General features: G+C 48.2%; 1 protein-coding gene across 1 annotated transcript; it reads left to right on the forward strand.

The window, feature by feature from the left end:
* Positions 1-536: 536 nt before the first annotated feature.
* Positions 537-15877, forward strand: LOC119400448 (uncharacterized). Its single transcript, XM_037667489.2, has 8 exons — positions 537-1068; positions 1502-1653; positions 4416-4671; positions 4963-5120; positions 7252-7343; positions 9424-9582; positions 10328-10397; positions 15704-15877. The coding sequence occupies exons 1-8, from the start codon at positions 785-787 to the stop codon at positions 15799-15801; spliced, it is 1269 nt and encodes a 422-aa protein (XP_037523417.1). The 5' UTR covers positions 537-784; the 3' UTR covers positions 15802-15877.
* Positions 15878-19141: the final 3264 nt, after the last annotated feature.

The following is a 19141-nucleotide window of genomic DNA, read 5'->3' on the forward strand; positions in this document are numbered from 1 at the left end:
CAGGACAGGCGCTTCGACATGAATCTTTACCAACTCGCCCAATGATCTACGTTACTTCGGCTTATGTGTTGAAGGATTAGCCCGGGTTTGAATGTCGATATTGTCTACATTTGAAGATCACAGCTGAAAGATAATGTTCCTTAATACCCGCACGCGCCACGGCCATCTAGTGGTTATGGCGCTCGACTGCTGATCCGAAGGTCGCGGGATCGAATCCTGGCCGCGATGGCTGCATTTCGATGGAGGCGAAATGCTAGAGGCCCGTGTACTTAGATTTAGGAGCACGTTAAAGAGCACCAGATGGTCAAAATTTCTGGAACCCTCCACTACGGCGTCCCTCGCAAACATATCGTCGTTTTGGGACGTAAAACCCCAACAATTATTATATACGCAATACCTCCTCTCTGTGTAATTCTGCTGATCGAGTATCCTATTGGTCCTACTCAACGAACTCTGCAGGGTTGTGCTCGAGGCAAATTTCGCAACTTTTTCTCTAGTTCAATTAAGAAATTCATTTGATGCATGCTGACCTTTTCACATTTCAGATATCTACGTGACAGCAGACAGTGCTCTGCGGGACCACATTCCCGGAAAAGAACAGCCTCCGCAGAAACGACTGTACCCGCCTTTCGGAGACGACCTTTCACCACCCAATTACCGTCAAATCAGCGTCATCCAAGATATTTCCAAGTCCAGCACAACTGCCACTTTAAGCCCACAATATGACCACGGCGAAAGCAGCACTCCGATCCCTGCGTCCGGCATCACCGTTGAACCGCGTGACATGCTCGAGAGAATCGTTCAGAGCCCCGACGACGCCCGGTACGCCGACATTGCGTGGGACCATTTAGGCCTCGAGGCGGCCTTGTCGTCTAGCGAAGACAACGTAGGCGACGCCAGTAACGAACTGTCCTCTCAGGCTGCGCTGGTGTCGAACCGCGCGGCGCTCACGGTCGCCGACGTCGAGCGTGTGGCGAGACTCAAGCTGGAACCGCAGGCCAGGAGGTATTTTTTCTCGGGAGCCGATCGCCAGCAGACTCTCAAGGAGAACACGGAGGCTTTCAAAAGGTCAGCTTCTTTCTCTTCTGTATGAAACAGCCGGCACTTGGGAAGTTAGACGGTGTGTAGTAGTTTTCCTGCGTAACAGCCGTCGTTGGCCAGGGGCGCGCGCAGTCTATATTGGTGCCGTGTGGTAGTTAAACTATTTCGAAGAATTGAGTCATGTGTCCTGCTATATGCTTCCAACGTTTAGTACTGAATTGGCAATCATTCTCATTTTTCTTGGTTCACGTACGGTTCGTGTTCTGGTACGTTATAAGAATAACGGTTCGAGATCAGTTTCTCCTGAACTTCGGGTTCAGTAACGCACCTTGAAAAACAGTGACGTCAAATATGTCATTATACGTATTATCTCCTTCATCGCGTTCGAGCTCTTGCTAGAGCAAAATGAGGGCTGAAAAAACGTTGCCCCATGTTCAACGTGTTCGCTGTTGACGTGCAGACTTCGTTTCCGACCTAAGCTTTTGGTGGACGTATCGCAAGTCAACACGACGACCACAGTGCTTGGACATCACATCTCGATGCCTGTCGGGTTTTCACCGGCGGCCATGCAGAAACTGGCACACAATGATGGTGAAGTGGGAACTGCACAAGGTAAGCCTCCGCAAGCGATTATTGCTACAAAGCTTTATTAAGCTGATAAAGCACAGTTGCTAGTCCAGTCGTTGTGTGTGTCACTTCTATCCCTTGTGCGGCATCTTCTTGACTGGTTTTTGCCTCAGCGTCATGTACCAACTGACCCAGACTTCGGCCTTAAAGCTTTATTATATTTTTTCCCGACTTGCATGGGCACAGGCTTGTTCGTTGTTCTCTCTCTCAAGAAAATTGAGGCAGAGAGACGCCCACACCGTTTTCTACTCAGTGAGAAAGTCATGAATGGTCGATGAAATAGAAGAGAAAATAGAGGGAGAGAGACCACTAGCCGCACGCACACTTGGCGGTGTCCACCAAGTCTACAAGCGGTTGCAGCGGCCCGTCGACTATGAGTTAATTAAAAAGTCGTTTAGAATAACAGAGGGCTGAGCTAGTTGGTAAGTATTCATTCTAAAAATACAAGTCGTGCAAACACGGACACAAGAAAGAATTCAGGACACCACAAACGCTGACTAATAACTGAAGAGACGCACAACGGCGGAAAAGAAAGAAGGCACGAAAACTTATCTGCGCACGCCCATGCAATAGGCGAACCTATCAATCCGGCACGCGTGGGGGTCTACGTGAAAGATAACTGTTAAGGCATTTGGTTTCATCTTTATGCAAGTTATTCGACGTTTGGCTCACGCAGGCGCTACCACTATTCTCGATATGCCATGCCTCACTCCTCAGGCGCTTTTCTTCATTTCTATGCCGGTGCAAAACTGCGCATTCATCGACTTTTGGCGTGCACTTACACTCTCGACAATGTAAAGATAGATTAGAAGGTGAGCCTCCGGCTAGCGATCTCTTATGTTCCAATTATCTCTGGGTAATTCAGCGGCCCGTCTGTCCTACGTAGAAGCGGCCGCAGCTGAAAGGGACCCTATACACCACACTCGTACAGCAATAAGTGAGTTTTTTGGTGTCTTTTACGAAACAGACATCGGTCCGCTCCTTGTCTTTTACTCGCTCATTCTTCCTCTGCACAGCGGCACAAATCTTACCTAGCTTATTGGCAGCCGTGAAAACAACATTAACGCCGTATCTACTTCCTGCTTTCTTTAGCCTGTGAGAGACTCAATGAATGTACGGTATACCTACGACACGTTTCTTCCTATCGCTTTCTGCAACCATGCTCGGACTTAACACAATGAATTTCTCTAAACGCTCAGCGACAGTGGCCACTGCATCACGGGGATAACCTACATCTAAAAGATGCGTAGGCTGTGCGTTAAAGCTATCACTCATTTTGTGCTCACACAACTTGGTGAGGACAGACTTAAGGCAAGACATGGCGATACCGTTTTTTACAAAATTCGAGTGCTTCGACAAAAAATTTAACAGCGGTTTCGAAGATCTAGGGGAATACTGCCAGCGTACGTGATTCTTCTGAAACATTAAGGAAATGTCTAGAAATTGTATTCCATTATTCTGAGGCAACTCTTTCGTAAAGTTCAGCCCTCGGTCAATCTCAATCAAATTTTTCGCTCACTGACGTTACCGCGGTTTCAAAGTCCTCACCGCTACAAAAAATCAAGTAATCGTCCACATAACGAAAAACCTTAATAACCGAATTACCCAAGGCGCCTTCCAAAAGATTGTCAATCTTGCTAAGGTATAAATCACTAAGAACCGGTGCAACTTTAGAACCAATTCATATCCCTGATTTATGCACATAAACGTCTTCGTTCCAACCTGCCAGCGTAGACTTTAAATACATGGAAAGAATTTCTAGAAAAGCCCCGGTAGAAACACCACATTTATCGATGAAATGGCCTCGTGCCCTTATTCGTATACAGTAATTAACACATTTTAACAAGTCCTCATGCGGCAAGGAGTAATAAAGGTATTCAATATCCATACTAAAAGCTTTACAACAGCTCGGGTTCTCCTCTGAGAGGAACTGAACTAGCGCCTGAGAATTACGCATACGAAAAGGCATAGGCGTGCGCAGGGTTCCCAATCAGGGGGGGGGGGGCGAAGGTACGTCGCAGCGCCCCCCCCCCCACCCTACTAATTCTATGTATGGGGCAGATTTTGCAGCCCCCCCTCTTAGGTGATTAGGGAGAACGGCCGCCCCCACTGCCCCCCCCCCTCCCTGTGCGCACGCCTATGCGAAAAGGGTCTGAAAATCTCGAAGAGGTTAAGCAGTTCTGCAAATAACTAGATACAGCGACTTTCCAGGTTCCTTTCTCTGAAACAATTGCTCGAAATAGAATCTCTATCTTGTGTGTTTTCGCTGTTTTCTTCAGCGAAAACACATAAGAACGAGATTCCATTTCGAGCAATAACAAAATAAATGGATCGCCGTTAGTATGCTTTGTGGCCGAGTCATTTCGCGCTGCGGAGCGAGGGATCGTGGGCTCGATTCCCGTTGACGGAACATTTTCTTCTAGTTTTTTCTTTGTCATATGTTTTAGTGTATATTTTACAACGTAATATCCGTGAGGGAAATACGTCAGTGAAGTCTAGGTGGAGCCCGGCATAAAACACTTTCGTGTTAAAAAGGGCTTGTTTTTCAACGTTGATTTGGTTATGCAACACGACGCTGCTTTGTGAGACACGCTTAGATACGAGAATCTCATCGCTGTAGAACGACTCCAATTGAGTTCATTGAGTTCATTGGTGACATAAGGGTTAGTTACATAATACGTGTATACAGATGAGGGTACCAGAGTATAAATACTGAAAACGGGACCCTCAACGGGAATCATGCGCAGCCGCCCAGGACGCCCGCACCGTGATGATCCTGAGCTCGCTGAGCACCACGTCTTTGGAGGAGGTGCGCAGGAGAGCCCCCCTGTGCCTGCTCTGGTTCCAGACGTACCTGTTCCGGGACCGGTCGCTCACCGAGTGGCTGGTCAAGCGAGCGGCCAAGGCGGGATACTCGGCCATCGTGCTGACCGCCGACTCGCCCGTCGTCGGACACAAGCTGGGACCCGTGAAGAACCGTTTCGAGCTGCCGCCAAACGTGACGTGAGTATCTTATGTTGCGCGAAAGGTAGTCGTACCACTCGACCACTACGGATATTAAATAAACTGTGGGTGCATATAAACGAGCGCTCAAACAGCTTAAACTATATAAAAAGGTCGTTGCGTCAGTTTCAAACTTTGATGAACAGATGACATTAGCGACCTGATGAGGAAGGGAATTCCAGTCTTTAGACGTTCAACAATCGACTGAGCATGATCTCCTAAATAAACGCTTAGTTAATATAAACGCTTGTGTAAAATAAACGTCTAGTTAGTAGTAACGGCCGCTCGCAGGTTCGCCAACCTCAAGGGCAGGAACGAAAAGTCCGACGTCCAGTCGGGCGCCCAGGAGGATGTGGACGACTACATCTCACGCTCTGTGTCGTGGCAGGACATCGGCTGGCTCAAGCGAATCACCGGACTTCCCGTCGTCGCCAAGGGAGTACTCACACGTCAGTTCACTTCCACACTCATGAGGTCAGAGAAGCAACGAACGTGCTTCTCTGACCTCATGACTTAGAGGTCAATGTCATAAAAGGCAGTTCGCTGCGCAGGTTGTAAAAAACGACCATCATCGTCACCATCAGCCTAATATGTGTCCACTCGAAGGCCAATGATTTTTAGTTTAGTCCGCCTTCCACAAGCTGTTGTATGCCTGTGAATTCATTAATTTCATCATCCTTCGTAACTCTCTGCCTTCCTCGGCTGCGCTTGCGAACACTTGGCACCCATTTCGTTGCTCTGTCCTGCGCATGGCGTGGCCAACCCTCTGGATGTCGTGCCTATCTTTTACCGCACATCTAGTCAGTTTTTAGGGGCGAAGCTCCTTAAGGCGGCACCCGTTCGTCCCTCGTCGTGGTCGTAGTAGTGAGTAACAAGTCTTACGCTTTGACCTCCAAGGTGGTGCCGGTGGGAGATTTCTCCTGTGCGTTGTTGAACAATAAAAAATTCGCAGCGTGCGCGTTAACTAAAAGCCGAATTCTTCTGTCTCTCATTCCCCATTAGCAGCCATTGGCATGTTCCAGTAGGAAACGTTAGTAGAAGTAGAAGTGTAAGTGTTAGCTAAAAGCCGACTTCTTCTGTCTCTCATTGCCATTAGCAGCCATTGTTTACCTCCAAGGTAGTGCCTGGTGAGATTTCTCCTGTGCGTGATTAAACAATAAAAATTTTGTTCAAAACGCCGTTGATTGATGAAATAAACCAACGAAAGACGCCAGATGTTTTGTAAAAGCAGAACGAAAGAACGCCAGATGTTTTTCTTAAAGTGTAGTAGTTATATGTAGCCACCTCGCCCGATCGTCAACGGGCGAGGTGGACCGGCAACGGCGCGAGGACCCTGCCGTACGAGAGTTAAATCACACTAAAAGACATACTTTGCGGGCGATACACTCTAGTGAGCTTTCAACTTTTCGTCTTAATGTACATGATAAAGAAATTATTTCTACGAAAAACGCAAGGCACACCTTGAGCAATATGTTTGGTTTTGGGACGCTAAATGGAACCATGAGGCGATGCGAAGCCGGAGCACTTGCACGATCGCGTTCCGTTGGCTTTCGTTGGGCATGCTACCGACCTCGCGTCGTGGAACGCGCGTCCTGCCTTCCCTCTAGCCTTGCCTTTAATTCGCACAGGACGAGCGGGGAATGCGGTCGCTCTTGGCGCTCTTTCGTTCGGGAGTGGACTTCTTCCTTGCATTTCACCGATCACAAGTGACAATGAAGGGACCACGTAAACCAACAGTACAATAAAAGTTTGATGTTTAATATATACACGATGTTTCACACTCTTTATATTATGTACTGGGCGCATTTCACGGAAGAGTTTCACGGTTTACAGATGATTCCCTCCGTAGCTTCGCCCCACTCATCATCATTCACCCCGTGGATATGCTGTGATTTTTCTGCAGCTCCGAGGGTTGAGAGGACCGGGGGGGGGTCTCGTGTAACCGTCACCGTCAGAATCTCCGCACTCTTAATGCTGCAGCTCGCGCTATCTCAAAAGAAGCGAAAAACACTAAAGTAGGAAGACACAGCGAGTTGGTTCATAGCAGGCACGGCTATGGACCAACTCCCCCAGATCAAAGCCTGACTGAAAAACACCGAAATTTTCCCTCCTGTTTGATCTGCTTAATCACGCCAGTATTGTGAAAACCAATATTCAGGGTCATCGATTAAGATGTGTTTTCTTGTCATTATGTGACCACGTGCTGACATCACGTTCATTATTTTAATTAGTACGGGACCGTTTACTAGTATATAAGAGCTGACATAACTGCGAACATATTGGACTGCGACGTTCTGTGTGCGTTCCCGCTCTCTTTCTTTACTCTTTCAATCATCCCTTTCCTTCTTGCAGGGCAGCGTACCGGTTAAGCTGAACTAGCCTTTCCTCCTGTTTTTCCTTCCTTGCTTGCTTATAGCCATTAGATGTACTGTATCGCTGTCAGTGCTTCGGCGTTTGGGCAAAAGTGTGACTTTAGTGTGTGTTTGCGTGCTCAAAGCACACGTATTTTTGTGTTTGTGCTGAAGTAAACTTTATTTGCACAACTACACTTACCTGTCACTCGCTATTCGTTTACCCCAGGTGAGGCGGCTCTGCAAGCCTACCACCACGGCGCGGCTGCCATCTTGGTTTCCAATCACGGAGGCCGCCAACTAGACGGAACACCGGCCTCGGTGCGCATTTTCCTGGAGAATTCCGATATCTAAATTAGGCTTATCTTTGTTAGCCAATACATTATGCTGAAGCAAATACGCGACCGAAAATTTTGCGCACACATTTGGCAAAACCTGCATGAATAAAGTTGACGACTAGGCTTGTTGGATAACTAAGTACGCTAATGAAGGCAACGCGAGCAGTCATTGACGCAAGAGAAGCAGTCAACACAAAGTCTTAATAAGAACATGTTGTTGGTGGAGTTGGTGAGTATATAACATCTTGAATTTTGCGCTAACATAGACGAACACTTGAGAGAAGACAGGACTTGTCTTATCTCATGCGTTCATCTTAGCGCAAAAACAAGATGTTATAAACACAGTCTACTATAGTGTTATCTTGTCAGCTTCTCTTTTGACCGCGTTGGCAAACATTTCCTTCTTTCACGATGAATCTCTACCAGCTAGATCAACTCTCTGTCGTTCTATGTACACTAACTCCTAGCTGCACAAGTTACATCAATTAGAGCTGGGTGCGTCTATTTTACGCCCATTTTGTTCATTTATTCTATGTACGCCTTGGGCAAAATTCCTTTAAGTGAAGAAAAAAAGATATATTTGAAAAAAATATATTATTCCTCGTTCAAAAATAGTGGTCATAACAGAAAAACGTGGCCTCTCTGAATCAGTGAAAGATTTGTTGGACATTATTAAAGAGAAATTCATAAATGCGCGCAATGTTTATAGCCGTTGCGATTGGACATCACGAGCACTAGCCTATACTGCGCAGGCATCCGCGACAATTGGAGCGCATGTAAAGAGAGAGAGATGTAGGGAAATTTGCAGAAAGGAAGAGATTTCAACCCTGGTTTCTTCCTTGAGAAAGAGGGACGGCGCACACAGGTGAAAGTTGCAAACCAACTCTGTGGAATCCCCCAAGGTGTCGGAAGGGCTATGAAAGGAATAATCGACAACCACCTGTTTGCAGCACGAAGCCACAAGGAATCCATACGGATTCCTGGTGGCTTATCCTCTTCGTTTATCCCCTTCAAAAGTGAAAGATGTAGATGGACGAGTTCAAAAACATTCCAAGGAGGCACTACTACACACACCGGAGCGTTGTACTAACATGCCAGGAATAATGGTCCTTATCCTAGCGTGTATGCTAAGCTGAAGGGTTTGTCCCTGAATTTCCTTTCCCAATCTCGCAGTCCGCTGCTGCCAAAGGCAAACAATTTACAGGTAGGCGGCGTGTTCGCTTTGCTCTCGATGGCGAGACACCTTGTCCGAAGTATAACGCTCTCGATTGCCTCCGTTGTCAGACTTGTAAGTCTCTTTGACAGTGGTTCAAGCACAGAAACTGGCGATAAGGTCAGCTTCCCGATTGCGAAAGTTTGTAGTCCACACACGGCATGTGCAAATGAGTTGGGCTTCTCGCTGACCTGTCTTGCTCATCGATTATTATGGCGATCTTGTTTGACATCCCCATTGAAACGCAACGGCGACAAATAGCCATCTAGACTGCCTGTTCTCACTAGCTTTCATTACGTCTAATGCAGTCCGGCATTTCGGCTACTTCTGACTGTAATTATTTCGAGCCTCGGTTACTGTTTTGTACATATAAGCCGAAAGATTTCGGTTCTATAAATCTCTCCTCTGTTTTCCCCCAGCACTACTCTAAACTTACCTTGATTATCTCCACTATGACCAGTTAATACTTCCACCCGTAGTGCATCACACTGTCTCTGAAATTCGGACGTCCTCCAGGGGTCCTCGGTTTCAGTTTCAGCTTACCCACGTTACGTATGAACTACAAAGCGTTGCGATAAAGATGACGGTTCCGAAGTGTTATCCCTGAAAACAGAACTTTTGATTAGAAACTACAAGGTCGGACAAGTTAAATCGTCTAACGCCGCAAAGTAGCTCAAAACACCTTAAGTTCGGCAGACGTGCATGGCGATGACTACGTGACGTATGTAGATGGGGGGGGACTTTGGCTGGGTCCGGCACAACAAACGCTTGGGGGTTCAAATAAAGCCGTTAAACGCAACACGCCATTATTCCGAAAACACAATGATACGCTAACACTGATCTCTTTCAGATAGAAGCGCTGCCCGAAATCGTGTCGGCGGTAGGCGGTCGCCTGGAGATCTACCTGGACAGCGGAGTCCGCAGCGGTGCTGATGTGGTCAAGGCACTCAGCCTCGGAGCCCGGGCGGTGTTCGTGGGAAGACCGGCTGTTTGGGGCCTTGCGTACAATGTAAACAGAGAGAACCCGCAATAAGACCTTCTTGCAGACTAGCTGGTGTCTCCAAACAAGCACCAACTTGCGAAAACTAGAAGCAGCGCGAAAAAAACGACGACAAAAATAGGAACACACACAGCAGGACTTCATGTCCTGTTGTGTGTGTTCCTACATAAAAATGGCCTCGCCACGTAGGCCATTTTTTATGTAGGCCATTTCAACAGGATTTCTGTCGTCGTTTTTTTCGCGCTGCTTCTAGTTTTCGCATCATGAACCGACTCGCCCAAATATACAAGTAGTTGCAAGCACCAACTTGTTTGGCGACAATGATTATCGTGATGCGGGACGTATTCCGCCACCACAGGGAGCTTTTTATAAACAGGCTAGCGAAGCCGTGGGCATATCTGTGCGTGTGTGTACCACCATACTTAGAAATTTGACCCCGCCAACAAGATCTACGAGAAGAGAGACACAAGCGTAGAGAAGGGATGCACTTGTCCATGTCTTCTTATGCCCCGGTTCAGTTACGCGCTAGAACTTCTAATTAACATGAATCGTCAACTCGCCACGTAGGCCATTTCAGCTACCACTGTTCTCACATTTAATCGTTCGACAGACGTCTCTTGTCTAGCATTTATATTTTCTTGCAATCTATTTGTGCTTCACTGTGCACGGGTAGTTTCAAAGTAAATCTCACAATTAATCCTTGAAGCTCAGGAACAGTATTTATACTTCTTCATTTTTTTTTCTCTCTGCACAGGGCAAGCAAGGTGTGGACAGAGTTCTTGAAATACTAAGGAGCGAGCTTGAGCGAACAATCCAGCTGCTGGGTGAGTTGTTGAATCGGGAAAGACGGGATGCTCTTGTTCAATAAGTAACCATGACTATACCAACAGTACTAATGCACTGAAGTGACATCACAGCTAAAACATTGCGGCATTCGAAGCTGAAAATATTTCCAGGGCAGCAGTGTTGACATGTTTCTTTTAACTCCAGGCCATGGATGCCTTAATATTTTGATGTCAGCCCGTGTGGCGATCGGGTATGCGATCAGGTGTCTCGTTCCAAAGCGCATCTCTTAGGCGCCCGTTGCTGCGTTTAGTGTCGGCGTAACCTGCACCTGCACCGGAGAGTGCCATATACAAGAGACCGCCGAGGAAGACCACAGTGGCCGCAGTAAGATGAAAGAAAAAAGAATGCAGTCAGTTCCGCTCCGTGAAAGTCGTCGAAACAGCGAAGCTGCTGATGCCCTCCCTTGGTCAGGCTTTTGCCTTTCTATTGTTTACGTCAGGCGGCTTCATCCTCGGGAATACGAGCAGTCTTGGCCATTCTGGAAGGTGGAACTCCCGAAGAACCAACACCCTCCTTTACACTCCACCGAGTTCCTCACTGACCTACTTCTCGCCAACATCTGGGTTCGAACGCGCTTTCCGCCGAGCCTCACCCTCGCCTCTCTTGGCGCGAATCTCACTGGTTCCCCCTTTCCCCCAAGCGTTCCTTTCGCCCCTCTCGGCAAGGCACTGGCTTCCTCCCTTTCAGTCAGGCCTCTCTCGGCACAAACAAGCCCTTTCCCCTTTCTTCCTAGCCTCACTCTTGCCACACCGCAAGGCCAGCGAATTCTACACCGGCGCCGGCGCAGGGTCTACTAAGAACAGCTTCGCTGCTCAAAAGAGCGAGCGTGGAGCGCAGCGGAGCATGAAAGATGGCGATAGCCACCGCTGCGATGGAAGACTGGGCTAAGCAACGACTTTATTCGCCTTCGTTTTCAGTGCGCCGTTGCTGAATCACTGCCAAGACGCCCGGCTTTCCATTCTCTTCATTACTGAGGCATGCGCTGAGCGCGTCCACCGATACCACGTATGGAGACAAAGTGCTGACATGCGCTTCAGACCTACTGCGCATGCGATACATCACGTGCCCCCACCACCACCGCTGGAGAATGCAGTCCGCGCGAGCCACGCGTTGCCACGTTCACGCTTCCTCTCCGAAGTGTAGGCAGTATTAGAAGGGCCATGACATCCAATTTTCGACCATAATCTGTGTTATCTGGATTAATCCATGTGCATTCACAAATAAGCTGGCGAAATTTTAGCGCAATTGGTCAAGCACTCAATTTATAATCGAATATTCTTATAAACACGCGAGCGGCCCGAGAGTCAAGCACTCACGAGCCGTGACGTAACAAGCAGCTAGCTGTGCAAGCGTCTGTATTGCGGCAAACGATATTGTTTCGTGGTCAGCTGCACGTGATATTGAGATATCTTAGCTTTCTTCAGCTTGACACTGAAATCAAACGATTTGCAGCGGCTCGAACTTTGGTAGAAGACGACGGCTCCGTTCCGTGCTGCACGTGACGTCACACGCGCCATGGTAAAATGGCGGTCGCCGGTGGTGGGCGGAGCTTACACCCGGGACTTCTAGGGCTTGTTTTGCACTGAAATATTCTTTTACAGCCCACTTTTGAAATCGGTATAGGTATAATAGACCCTCTACTTCTAATTTTCGCTGAAAACCACAAATTCTTGGGCGACCGTGTCATGGCCCCTTTAAGTAGGGTACGCAAATATAGCGTTCGTTGCGTACGTTCACTACTTCCGTCACTTCACGAGGGACCGCAATAGTATGGCGTACGACGCATGCGCAGTGGCGGCAAACACTAACGCAAAGCTTTGCGTACCCTATTCTAAACCTCTCTAATGAGGGACGCAACCAGTGCAACGGACCTTCACCGGAAGGTTAGTCTGCGCATGCGTGGCAGTGGTGACGAAACGCACGCCGTGTTTTCTGGTGGTCACAGGTATAGTACGCTATAGTCACAGCCATGGATGGAAAAAAAAGCTAGGAGGGAGCGTCACGTGACAATCTTGAAGCCCAGCCAAAAAAGAGAGGAGCATGCTGGGAATTCTGCCACGGGCATCGAGCCCGAGGACGGAGCAGCGTTGGATGAAGTTGGTTTGTGGACGCTATGCACGCGCGCTGGTGGGTTTTTTTCTCTCTCTCCCTTAAGCCCAGCAAAAAAAATGAAAAAAAGAGAAAAAAAGAAGAAAAGAAAGTGAAACAGGAATGGAATGGGGAAATCTTTATTCAGGAACCTCGGGGCATGACCTAGCACGCAGCGGGCAGCTCCCACGTCGGGCGAGATAGGCCTAGCCTCTCCGCCACGTCGCGGGCCCGTTGGACTGCCCATAGTTGTGCTTCCAAATCCGGACTGCGTAGCGCAGCATCCCACTTGGACGACGTAACGTCTTCGTCAACGCGGAACGCGGGGCACCTACGCTGGCAAAGTCTGAGCAAAGCGCGCCAGTGTTCGACGTCTGAATTTCGGGATAGATGCTGTGCAAGAGCGCGGGACTAGGATATGCTCCGACCTGCAAGAGTCTGGGCGTCAGTGCCTGAAGTCTGTTCTATTTACTCTGCGGTGGCGGATACTTCCGCCTCCTCAGATAAAAGTTCTTTGTTAGTTTATTGCATGTGGCCGGGGGATCCCTATTGTCCAGAATTTCAGCGCCACGCCACTCGGTAGTTACGCGGTCGAGGACTCCCCACACAGCTCTCTGGGCCGACTCTTTGAAATTGGACGGGGCGCCCTCGAACTGTCCCACGTGAACGGAGAACCAGACGATCGTGTTGCTTAATTTTCCTATAACGTAGGATCCGCAAGGCCGATTCCGAGACGGTGCCCTTGGCGAATGCTCGGACCACCGATCTCGAGTCGCTGTATATTGTTCTCCAATCATCCAGCAGGGCCAAGGCTATCGCGACCTGTTTGGCAACCTCGTCCGCCGTCGTCCGGACCTCGAGGAGTTTGTGACTTTCCCATCTCGATCATCGCCGACTGCAACGAATGCTTTTCCGTCGGGGGTAGCATGCTGCATCATCGAAACAGCAACTCTGGGCATGTGCACGGGCATCCTCCAGGAAGGCTTTAGCCCAAGCCTGTCGTCTGCCGACGTTGTACTCGGGATGGACATTCCGAGGAATGGGGGTAACGGTAATGCGCTATCTCTAATCTCGATGGATGCTGCAGAATCTGGTCTTGATCTCTGTTGGTGGAACACCGAGCTCTCTCAGGATGTTTCTCTCGGAATTGATGGTAGAAAGTCTGGTAAACTTCGCCCTCTCTTGTAACTCAGCTATCTCTTCCAGCGTGTTGTGCATGCCGAGTTGGAGCAGCCTCTCCGAGCTCGTGTACATGGGATGCCCAAGGACTCTCTTGACCGCCTTTCTGATCAACGTGTTCAGCTTGTCCCGCTCCGACCTCTGCAAGTTGTGCATGGCCGGGACGTAGGTGAAATGACACATCACGAAAGCATGCACCAACCTGACGAGGTTGTCCTCGCACAGTCCTTGCTGCCGGTTGGTAACCCTTCTTATCAATCAGATTGCATTGTCCGTTTTCTTGGCGAGCTTCAGTAACGTCTGGTTATTGGAGCCGTTCGACTCGATTATCATACCCAGAACGCGTAGAGTGTCCACCCTGGGAGTGATACCATCTTGACTTGTCCTTAGAGTGATGTCGATGTCCTCTACAGGCCTCCAACCTTTCGGTTTGGGACCCCTACGCTTGGGCCTGTACAGTAACAGCTCTGATTTCCACGGCGAGCATCGGAGTCCGGTCGGTCTCAGGTAGTCTTCTGTGACCTCGATGGCATCTTGCATCGCAGCCTCCAAGCGTCCGTCGCTGCCACTGGTGCGCCATATGGTGAAACCGTCTGCAAATATCACGCGCGACTAGTGCCGTCGACAGTTTCCTCGATAGACCGATCATGGCGAGGTTAAAGAGGGTCGGGGATACGACTTACCCCTGTGGCGTCCCTCTAGAACCGAGCCTAACCGAGTCTGATTCGAGGTCTCCCACTTAGAGGATGGCTTCTCTGCACGCCAGGAAGGATCTCGTGTAGTCGTGAAAGTTCTTGCCCAGACCAAGGCTCGAGATCGTTCCCAAGACATATGATTGGAGGATGTTGTCGAAGGCCTTCTCCAACTCTAGCGCAAGGATGACTCTCGTGTCGCGATCGATGACCTGATCCTTGATTAGCTTCATGGCATCTTGAGTAGAGGCCCGTTCTAAAGCCTATCATGTTGTGGGGATAGACGTCCTTGTCTTCCAAGTAACGGGAGACCCCGTTGAGGACTGCGTGTTCGGCGACCTTGCCCACACACGAAGTGAGCGAGATGGGCCTGAGATTGTCGAGACTGGGTGGCTTTCCGGGATTGGGAATGAGGATGGTGGTAGCACTCTTCCACATTCCGGGAACTTTCCCGTTGCTATACGCCTGGTTGATGGACTCGGTGAGGTGCATGATGGGAATTATGCCATGAATACGAGGAGGTAGCGGCTTCAGAGAAGGTTGGCTTGTAGACGCTAGGCGCGCTCCCGCCTTTTTTTTTCCTCCATGGTAACAGCGTGGCGACTGCAGCGAACCGAGTGAAACCTGGTGTCGCAAGCTTGCAAATAATCCAGAAAAAAATAAGTGCGAATCCAGGCCCACTAGATCGTCCACCGGTGTGCGGCGGACAACTTCGAAAGCCATGGAGCCCCAGTTTCGATTTCAACAATCTCCACTGAAGGCGCTGCTCGAGCCCTAAAAAGGTTCATTGCGTCGTCTTAATTCCGTTGCGCTCAAACCTTCCATTAGGCACAGGGGCGTAGCCAGAAAATTTCTGGCTACAGGGGCGTATATAGCCAGAAAAGGGGAGGGTTCAACCATGCTTAATGTATGTTCGTGCGTGCGTCTGTATGTGTGCGTGTATATATACGCAAGCAAAATTGAAAAATTTCGGGAGGGGGGGGTTCAACCCTTCCGACCCCCCCCCCCCCTTGGCTACGCCCCTGGTTAGGCAGTATCGTAATCGTCGGTATCATATACATGTTTGTTTGCTTTTATTTCTTGTTTGGTTACGCAAGCTCCATTCTTATTTGCCCATACCGCTATTTTCATCAGCCTCTAGAACAGCCGGCCGTAACAACACTGACGACGTTCGAGTGTCATTATCACATAATAGCCAGTAACAGCGACTGCGTAACTCCTCCGCCCCTGTCTAGGCGCACATAAAATGTATTCGAACAACAGATTTCATGCCTCGTTCCCGAAATCCCATTTCATGTAACTCCTGTCATTCGGTGTCTACGCAGGTTGCAAGAACTCAAGCAGTCTCAACTCAGAGTTCGTGGTTCACAAGGACCACTACGCCAGGACAAGATGGAGAAACTTTCCGCGCCAAGACTTGTAAATTTACCTAAGGCGCTATGCTACTCGAAAATCCCTGACAAAGCCCATGCAGCACTATCGCATCACAATGACCGCAAATGATCAATAAATAAGAAGCTGCTGTATGAACATTCTTTTTTTTTCTTTTTTCAACCGTGTCTTGTGTTGTTTCATAGTGAGAGTTCAAAGCAATTGTTTCGATGTGATGATTAGTGGACTTTATTGGCGCTAGGGCCAGATGTGGCCAAAGAGCGCCAGAGCGATGATAATGAACTGTGCGTTACGCAGTGTGGATAAAACAGATGTGACGTGGCTGTAAATGGGCCTAAAAACAGTCGATGTGTGGCCCAGCCTAACACGTCTGAAAGAAGCCTGCACAAGCGTCCCTTTTCATCCCAAGATAAACGCGAGGTTGCCGTCCGAGTACAGTATCTCATAGCACTCTCCCAGCGTTCATTTGCAGAAGTCCCGAAAAGAGGCGGGGCAACTGTAACTCTACACTGTCATAGCCAACATTTATTTTTATTCTTTGACCTTCAAGTTCGGTTTAGGAACACATTAGTAGCAAACGCCGACAAAAACAGCTCTGGCCAAGTGCCTCACGGCAGCCATTTGGCTCACGGGGCCTTTGTCGTCGACTCACGACATCGCATTTGGGAAGGCGGCCCCTGCAAAGGGCAATTCTTCAAGCCGAAGCGGAGGACTCTTGGAGAGAGGCCGTACAGATCCTCGATGTGTTGTTGTGGACACAGCGCCTCCTCTGTCACGCCAGCTTGCAAAGCAGTAACTCACCGCTGAGTTAGTCGCACGTCGGTTCGTTAACACAAGGCAGGGATGCTTTCTTGTATATTTTTGTATGGCTCCTCCAGGCCTTCCTTCATCGTCGCTGTTCCCGACGCGTGGAAAAGAACAGACAAGCAGGAGCCTAATTCTATTTACTCGGCGCAATTTGTCTGACAATGCCAGCTGAGGAGGATAAAACTTCGCCGTGACCCACGATGCGCCAAATGCAGCTGCGGCTCGACAACGGCTACTTTTTACCTGGCGTATATTACAAGAACATTGTGGCTGTGACGACAGAAAAACTCTTGGATGTTGCTCATCAGCAGTGAAATACATCCACAATGCAGCCATCGCGGCCTGAAGACGTGTCATCGGCACTTCGTCTTGCAGCACGTGCTCGCATAAAGTAGCAGAGCAGCACGATGCATCGGCATTTGAATGGTGACAACAAACGGGTAAGCTACTCCCTGCAAACAACGTTTGCAGAAATTTCTAGCAATTAAACCTACTTCATTCCTATTTCTAATTTTTGTGCTGATGTTCAGAAGTATATTCGCAAAATCTCTCGCGAAACAGTGCGTTTTCTATTTCAACGGGCCATATCTCGTGACGTCATTTATACTGTGAACGACTATAGAAACAAGCACGATTAAATGTTGCATCCGCCTGTTGCATGTGCAAACTAATACAAACAGCCTTATGGAATCCAAATTGCACTACTTTTCATAAATTTAGTTGTACCTACTGCATTATCGCAAAGCTAATTGGGTTCATCAACGATATGTTGGATTGTGCATTTCCGAACGTAACCAGTTTATATGCGTTAAACGAAGATTTACCTCTAATTCTGCTCCGAAGAACTGGCTTTTAAAAGCACAGTGACGTCAAAACTACTAGCAGCGACACAGCGAAATCAAAGTGCGGCGCCACAGCGTTTGATAATCACACAATTTCTATCGCATGCATATGTGCAGTTAAACAAGGTTTACACTCTTTAGGGTATACCTTGCCACCCCCTCCCTTCACAAGACAAAAATGAGTCATCGGTCTTAGTGGCGTTTCCTTTCTGCAAAACTGCACACACCGTACTTTCCTGTCAAGAATGATACGTCACGTTGATAAAGGGCATGCCGTTCCTGATCTGGAGGTATTAGCCACGCAGCGTTAACGAAGGCACGCAAGGCAGATGACGACTATTGCTCCGGGACAAGATACGCCTCAAAGTGTGTAGACTGTTTTTTTTTTAGTATATGCCTAATTTTAGCAAAACTGTCAATTGCGCAAGTTCGTTAGGCTTCACCTTGGGTAACAGCACGCCAAAAACAGGGACAAGAGAAGGACCGTGAGTTGTGAGTTACCGCACACGTGCGATGACTCCCAACTAGGGTTTTTATTGCAATAAAAACGAATTTTAAAGCTAAGCTCTTATCCTGGATTTCACGTAATTTTGTTTGTGTGCGTGTGTGTGAGGGGGGGGGGGTATTAATCTTGGTTTTGTTTTAGTAGAAGGCCGCTTTCCGAGTCAGTGCCTGACCCATAGTTTTCTTTTTTTTTTACGTTCTCTTGTCCCTCTTTTTCGATAACCTGTATGTATACAAATGCAACGCATTACTTCTGATCCGTCAAATGCAAAATAACACCCAAGCGATGAGTACGCCGCCATAACATTTGCTCTGCATTTTCATCTATTTCGCCCGCCCTTATTGAAATCTTCAACGGCATCAGTTTTCAATGGCAGAGCTGTACAACATGCGAAAGCCTCTGCTCGCACGAGATCTAATTACTTGGACGCTCTCAGTCGATTGCATGGCCCTGAACTCACGCTTCCACGGCTGCTCGCTCTATAGATAACACTATACAGATCTTAGAGGCCATTTTTCTACTCGCTGCGTGCGGCGGAAGCAATAACAGGAGGTCAAAACACGTCCCACACGATGACATTTAGACACCACTATTGAAACGTAGCAGTGTTTAATCTCGTTCACAATGCATTTCTTTTCTCTGTTTCTTTTAGGTGAGATAACAACGTCATGAGAGCCTTTGCTTCGTTCATGGTGCCAGCCATCACAATACTGCGTGAATACATCTACAATACTTTTCAACTTTTTCAACTTTTTACCTTTCAACTGCGCTGTTTTTGTAACTTGTCAGTCGTAGGCTGGAGTATTAATCGCTAAATTGTTCAGAATATACGGGGACTACGTTCTTAGTATGACTGCATTAATCTGCGTTTTAATTCTGTGTAGTTCATTCGGCCGTTTTCTATTCTATACCATTCCGGATTTCCAGCGACCATTCCTTAATTTATGTGCTACCAAAATGAATCACCCGCATGGCTTTAAGAATGCTTATCATAGTGACAGGACCGCCTTACTTTAAAGAAGAAAACGTTCGTTGTGAATTAAATTCGTAAACTGGTAACGCGTAAAAGCTGTTTCGTACCCGAGAGCGGTGTCAAACTCACGTTACATTAAAATGATGTGTTCACATAAGGAGCATCGAAGTACGTTCATATATGAATGCACGAAATTAAACGTTGTATTCTTTTAAATTAAATGGAGTACGGTTGTGTTTAGCCT

Source organism: Rhipicephalus sanguineus, chromosome 7 (assembly GCF_013339695.2).
Source record: "Rhipicephalus sanguineus isolate Rsan-2018 chromosome 7, BIME_Rsan_1.4, whole genome shotgun sequence".
NCBI classification, from domain to species: domain Eukaryota; kingdom Metazoa; phylum Arthropoda; class Arachnida; order Ixodida; family Ixodidae; genus Rhipicephalus; species Rhipicephalus sanguineus.